Below are 7240 nucleotides of genomic sequence, written 5' to 3'. Positions count from 1 at the left end.
TCCAATCCAACCCCCTCCAAAGAGCCCAACCCAACCAATTCATCAAGACCAAGTCGGTTCAAATACACCGAGGGCACCAATGGCTGAACCCACTACTTTTGAGCTTTTGAGCATGATTGAAGATCTTTAGAGAACTGTGGCAAATTTAGCCTTTGGGATCTTGGCTTCATCATCAACCACATCACATGCTAGAAATTTCACATCAAAAAACTCCCCAATCTTAGGGCAAGATGCAATAGGAAAGGGCCAATCCAAAGTTATCTCAAGTCTGGGTGATAACATGTCAACAACGAATGGGCCTTGCCCCGATATAGCCACCCAATCCTTTGGCAAAGTTGAGGCAAGTTGCAAGAACAAGGTCAGGGCAAGTATTGATCTTTATGCACATCTCCGGTGGACCATTGAAGCTTTAAAGATTAAAGAGCTGAACAAGAAGCAAGTGCTTGTAGTTGTTGCAAAGACAGTGGATGACACTTTTGTCGCTCAAGTTGGGGGCATTTTGAATCAGTAGGTAAGCCAGGCAACACCTGCGGACCCCTCTGTCAACACTTCTAGGACTGGCAGTTGAACCTTCAATTCCGTTTGCATGACCTTGTCCAAAGCTCTCCAAATCCTCATAGGACAAGGCCATCTCAAACCTCTTGACTCTTGGCCTCTCCCTGATCGTCTTCTAGCCAGGCATGATGTTGCCAAGTATTACGCCTTCCATCAGCAACCAGGCCATGACATTGACTATTGTTTTTATCTTCACTATGAAGTTCAAGACCTAATTGACAACAAGGTCATCACCTAACCAGGTCCTACAAAGTATATCGGCATTGGATCAATGAACTTGGGGGATAATGCAACTGGTTATGTGATCGGGAATGAACCACCTACTGATGGCGCTCATTTTACTCCGGACATGGTGGATGGCACGCACTGAGTTTAGCAATTTGAAAATGCTATTTATTTTACTTTTTGAACTGGGTGTTGAGTCAGTCTTGTTGTGTCATAGTTTGGTGATTTTGGAGGTGCTAACTCGGACATCACTGTCTTGTTTATATTTGTCTTTTTCACTATTTCTTTCGAGTCTGTTTCTATCATTAAGCCAATTGAGCCAGAAGTTCTAAATGAAATTGCAGTAATTTTCACCTACTTCTATGTGCCTTTAAATCATTGCATTTACCAAAGTTTTTCAAAACTTTTTCCAAAACTGTGGTGAAAACAAAGAGAGAGGAATTTCTTGGGATTTGCCAAAATTTGATTGACTGAGAGGAAGAGAGGCGTGCTTACCCTTTAATGAATGAAATCATGTCTATTAATGTGAGTACTGTGAAGGATCCTGGCTTGGTCTAGATTGGTTCTACATTGTCTTCAGAGAAGCATGAGCGACTAGTCGCTTTATTAGAAGATTTCAAAAATGTTTTTTGCGTGGTTCTACGAAGACATGCCTGGACTTGGCCTCGAGCTCGTACAGCAAAGGATTGCTCTCGAGACTCGACCCCTTTGCCATCAATCCTTGAACCATGATTCAGAATTGTGGTGGCCTATTAAGTTACAATTTAGTGGAGCCGAATGTAAGTCGGCTCTTAAGGGCCGATGGAGTGATGGTTAGCCGAGTAGTTTGTAGATCATACGGCATAACTGAAGGGCCCGATGTGAGGGCAGGGTTTCTATAATCAGAAGGTAGGCCTCAGAAGAGTTTTATAAAAGAAGGAGCATCAAACAGAAGGAAGGTATGTGAAAACAAATAAGATAACTTGAAATAAAAGAAAACTTGAGAGAATGTTGACTTACCCGTCGGAGTGCTAATTTCGGCACCCCCGACCGGAGTGTTCATTCCTTTCAAGTAGTAACCAAAAGATCAAGAGCGTCTACCTGGATCAAAGAGTATTTCTAAACCACTTTTCCACAATTGGTGTCGTCTGTGGGAATAATCTAATACGTTCATGGCAGGCGTAACAAATGATCCTCCGCTCATTGCTGATGATGTTACACCAAAAGATGATGTTACTCCAAGGAACATGCTTAGACCAGAGAATATCACCGTGCAAAGGGCCCTGAACTTCGACTCAGTAGCTCAAACCTCACCCTCAACCTCTATGCAGGAGACTATGCAGACGATCATGGATCAAGTAACACGAAATGAACAACGCCTGGAAGCTATGGCGGCCAATAACAAGCGTTTACGTAAAGAATTGGCCCTAGAGGTAGCCAAATCCCAACAGACCGAGTGTCATGTCTGGGGTCGATCGCCATAGAAGAAAAAGGATGATCAACGGCAGCGGTGTTGACGTTGGAAACACGATAGTGGCAGTGATTCTGATTCAACATCTTAGGAACCCGAAAAGAAGGGGCCAGTTGATGCATCTAGCTCATCTGAGGGCAGTCCATATGTGTGACACAGGTGAGGGAAAGGAAGTGATGGTTCAGATAAAGAGGACAACCACAATCCATTCGTATGACGCATTGCAAAGGTTGTGCTGCCTAAAAATTTCAAAGCATCGACATTCACCCTGTACGATAAAAAATCAAATCCCACAGACCACATTCGTCATTACAAACAAGCAATGACGTCGCATGCTGATGATGAAGCCCTCATGTGTCGAATGTTTCCAAGTAGCCTGGGACCGTTGGCCATCAGATGGTACTATAAACTGGAGCCAGCGTCAATAAAAAGCTTCCATCAGCTCCAAAAATCCTTCAGGGCAAGATTCATCACCAATGAAGTTCAGCCAAAGTAAGCCGACTCCCTCTGGGCAATGCAAATTAAACCATAAGAGACCCTCTGTGAATATTCAGGGCACTATTGGGAGTGTTTCAACATGGTAGATGATGCCAGCAATGATTCCATGGCCATTACCGCCTTTAAGATGGGATTACATGCCGATAATCCTCTCCGCAATTCGTTGACTAGACAGCCTGCCAAAACAGTCTGGGCACTAATAAAGCAAGTTGAGGAGTACTGTAAGGTGGAAGATGATGCCCTATGTGTTAAGGCCGGACAAAAAGTCGTTAAATTGGCTCCATCTATTCTGGTCCAGTCGATAAACGCCACGCCATCAAGGAGCCTCGAACCTTGGACTCGATCTAAAAGAGACAACTGGCTTGATTCGCGTCGATCAAGCGGGGAGTGTTTACACCGTTCAAACGAACAATATCAAGTTGATAGTAGGCACACAAGACGTTCGGACAAGAAGTATACAGAATTATCGGAGCCGATCAGTAAGATCCTACCCAAAGTCTAGCATCTTTCGTTCTTCAAGTGGCCGTCCAAGATGACGGGACCCCCTGACACAAGGAGAAGGGATAGTTGGTGCGAATATCACAAAGGACCACGGCCACGACACTAACAGTTGTTATGCACAAAAAGACCACGTGGAGGAGTTAGTGCAAGACGGCCGACTGGCGCAACATGTCCGAAAGAACAATCCATCGAACATGGTAGCTCTAGGGCCGGCTTCACCTCTACTTGGTGTAATTCATATGATATACAGCCTACCGTCATCAGCTGAGGTACATACAATTCAGTGACAACCTAACTTATCCAAGCCAATCACACCAACCAAACGGCCCTATGAAACTGGCAAGATTAGCTTCGACGACACAGACCTAGATGGAGTAACTCTCCCCCATGCTGATCCCCTCGTCGTCGAGCTACGCGTGAACAGATTCATAGTCGAGCGTGTTCTCATCGATTAGGGAAGCACCTCAGAAATAATGTATTACAAGACGTTTGTTAAACTCGGCTTCACTGATTCGGATCTGTTATCGGCCGATTACCCACTATTCGACTTCAACGCCAATCCCAAGTATCCCTTAGGCAAGATCACACTACTAGTACGGGCGGGTACCAGATCAGTCGACGTGTAATTTCTGGTCGTCAAACTCCCATCACCATACAATCTTGTCATGGGAAGGGCCTAGTTGGACACTATGCAAGTTGTGCCAAGCACCTACCATCAACTACTCCACTTTCTAACTGAATATGGCATTGAACAAATTCGTGGCTCTTAGAAATCGACACATGCATGCTATCTTATTGCCGCGGCAAAAAGGCCAAAGGAACTAGAAGTGAACTCAATTGAAGTACCAGATCGAGAGAGCCTTGAGGATATTGGAAAAATTCCCAGCGAAAAGGCAACTGAAGACCTTGATCGGATTGAAATCAATGGAAACCTTGACAAATTCTTCATGATCGACACTTCCCTGAACGAAGTTGACAGACGCGAGCTGGTTTCCTTCTTACTCGGCAACCTCGACGTGTTTGCGTGGACACCATACGAAATGCCGGGGGTGGATCTAGTTGTGGCCCAGCATTGTTTAAACATCGATCCAAAAGTCAAGCCAATCGTTCAGAGAAGTCGGTGGTCAGCCGCGAAACATGCATCAACTATTGCTGATGAAGTTGACAGGTTGCTTAATGCCGAGGCAATTCGTGAAGTAATTTATCCCATGTGGCTATCTAATACCGTGGTTGTAAAGAAGAAAAATGGATCTTGGAGCGTTTGTGTGGATTTCATGGATTTGAACAAGGTCTGTCCAAAGGATTGTTTTCCTCTTCGCAGAATCGACCAACTTGTGGACGCAACGGTACATCATCAGCACATGAGTTTCTTGGATGCCTACAGGGTTTATCACCAAATTGCCATGCATTCGGAGGATCAAGAAACTACTGCATTCCTTACCCCAATGGGAACCTATTGCTACAAGGTCATGTCCTTCGGACAGAAGAATACAGGAGCAACTTACCAGAGGCTGGTTACCACCATGTTTAAGGAACAACTCGGTTACACCATGGAAGTATACATCGATGACATGGTGGTGAAATCCAAGGAAAAACACGCCTATCTAGCCGATTTAGCAAAGACCTTCGGCATTCTCCGAAAGTACAAGATGAAACTGAATGCCTTGAAATGTGCATTCGACATCGGGTCCGGCAAGTTTCTCAGTTATTTGTCAACCATTGCAGAATAGAGGCCAACCCGAGGCAAATCACGACAATTCTAGAGCTCGGCTCTCCTCGGTTAGTCAAAGAAGTTCAAAAGTTGATAGAAATGACAGTCGCCCTCAATAGGTTTATCAGTCATTCCTCAGATCGCTACAGACAATTTTTTCACACTCTTTGGCAAGGCAAAACATTTGAATGGATCCCCGAGTACGAGGCCATGCTGGATGGCTTGAAAACTTATCTCCATTCTGTACCACTCTTGGCAACCCCATCGCCTGGCGATCCACTCATCTTGTATCTGGCAATATGCGACCGGGCAGTCAGTGCCGTGCTACTAAAAGAAGAACTCGGGGAGCAACGACCAATTTACTATGTCAGTAAGGCAATGGTTGACGCCGAAACATGATACCTACCACTGGAAAAGCTCATCCTTGCTCTCGTGGTGGCTACAAGGAAGTTGATGCACTATTTTTAGGCTTATATCATAGGGGTAATAATGGACTATCCTCTCCGATCAGTGCTCCGTAGCGCGAAAGCATCGGGGCAAGTCTTAAAATGGGCTTTGGAACTCGACCAGTATAATCTCCAATTTCTACCCAGAACGGCTATAAAGGGTCAAGTGTTGGCTGAATTTGTAGCTGAGTTTACAGGGTGCCATGCTGACTTCAAGTCCAACTAACTTGTCTGCTAGCCTCAACCAGATTGGAGAATGTACGTCGGAGATATTTGGCAGATGTATTGTAATGGATCATCTGACCACCGTGGCAGCGGGGCCAGCATAGTAATCATGACTCTTGAAGGGGCAATAATCAAGCATGCAGTTAAATTAGGTTTTGAAGCATCAAATAACGAGGCTGAATACGAAGCTCTGCTAACCGGCCTCTATAATGCACTTCATCTGGGCGCCAAGCAATTACAGGTTTTTTGGGACTCAAAACTAGTCATCAACCAGTTGAAGGGAGAATATGCGACTAGAAATGACCGAATGGCAGCATCTATGAAAACGGAAAATTCCTTGCTGACAAAGTTCGACCGTCACGAGTTGAATCAGATAACCCAAGATCAGAACATGCATGCAGATGCCCTTGCTTGCCTAGCCTCCACCATTAACTCAGAAGTTAAACGAAGAATCGAAGCAAGGTTCATCCTAGAGCCGAGCATCACCTCTTCTGAACTAGATTGGATTAACATCATTGAGCCAGGACCGAGTTGGATGGACTCTATCGCTGTATTTCTTTCCTCAAAACAGCTCCCAACAGATAAGAAAGAAGCTCACAAGTTGCGAAAATAAAGCCCTGCGATATTATCTGGATCCGCAGGGAAAGCTTACTAAAAATCTCTCTCTAGGCCGTATCTAGAATGTGTTCATCTAGACAAAGTTGAGGAATTCTTGGCCGAAATACATGAAGGTAGCTACAGTGCCCACTCTGGAGAATGCTTATTGGCCCACCGAGCCGTAACGCAGGGGTATTATTGGCCAACCATGCGAACAAATGCCGAGAATTATGTAAAGAAATACAAACAATGCCAAAAGCTTTCCCCATTAACTCATCTGCCTACCGAGGAATTAAATTCCATTACTAGTCCTTGGTCATTCGCTCAATAGGGGCTTGATATCGTCAGACCATTACCACAGGCTCCGGGGAACAAGTGATTCCTGATCGTCGCAATAGACTATTTTACAAAGTGGATCCAAGCAGATGCATTAACACATATTCAAGATGTCGATTCTGGCGTCTATCGGGAGTTATGCAATACGGTATTCGGCCCTACTTTTCCTCGTCGACTTACCCGCAAAGCAACAGTCAGGCTAAGGCCTCCAATAAAGTAATCCTAGATGGCATCAATAAATGATTGGAAAAGGCCAAAGGCAAGTAGGTTGAAGAGTTGCCTGTGTGTTGTGGGCTCATCGCACCACTCCGAGGTGGTCTACTAAAGAAACATCGTTCACTTTGTGCTTTAGGACACAGGTTATTATCCCTCTTGAAATTGGCCTGCCAACAATGAAATCCAAGGTTTTTGATATGAGGCATAATGACATGATGTTGGCCTTAGATCTGACTTTGATTGAAGAATGTCGAGATCGTGCTCTTGCGTGCATGGCGCAATATCAACAGTAACTCGCCAAGTCATATAACCAACGCATGCAATTGTGTCGTTATGCACCTGGAAAACTAGTCCTTAAGAAAATGCTTCTTGCTACTAAGAATCCAGTATACGGTAAATTAGGCCCCAACTGGGGCGGTTCTTATCAAATTGATTTGATTGCCGGAACGGGGCCGTATCGGCTAACAGACATGGCTAGCA

General features: G+C 44.8%; 1 protein-coding gene across 1 annotated transcript; it reads left to right on the top strand.

Annotated features, from left to right (window-relative positions):
* The first annotated feature begins 5642 nt into the window (after positions 1 to 5642).
* Positions 5643 to 6224, top strand: LOC145818778 (uncharacterized). Its single transcript, XM_082912919.1, has one exon. It carries the CDS (start codon positions 5643 to 5645, stop codon positions 6222 to 6224), a length of 582 nt encoding a protein of 193 aa, XP_082769045.1.
* The last annotated feature ends 1016 nt before the right edge of the window (positions 6225 to 7240 follow it).

The sequence above is a fragment of the Camellia sinensis genome, chromosome 2, assembly GCF_055761805.1.
Source record: "Camellia sinensis isolate YWXY chromosome 2, ASM5576180v1, whole genome shotgun sequence".
Classification (NCBI taxonomy): Eukaryota; Viridiplantae; Streptophyta; class Magnoliopsida; order Ericales; family Theaceae; genus Camellia; species Camellia sinensis.
The sequence above is the reverse complement of the archived record's forward strand: the minus strand, read 5'-3'. Positions and strand labels throughout refer to the sequence as shown.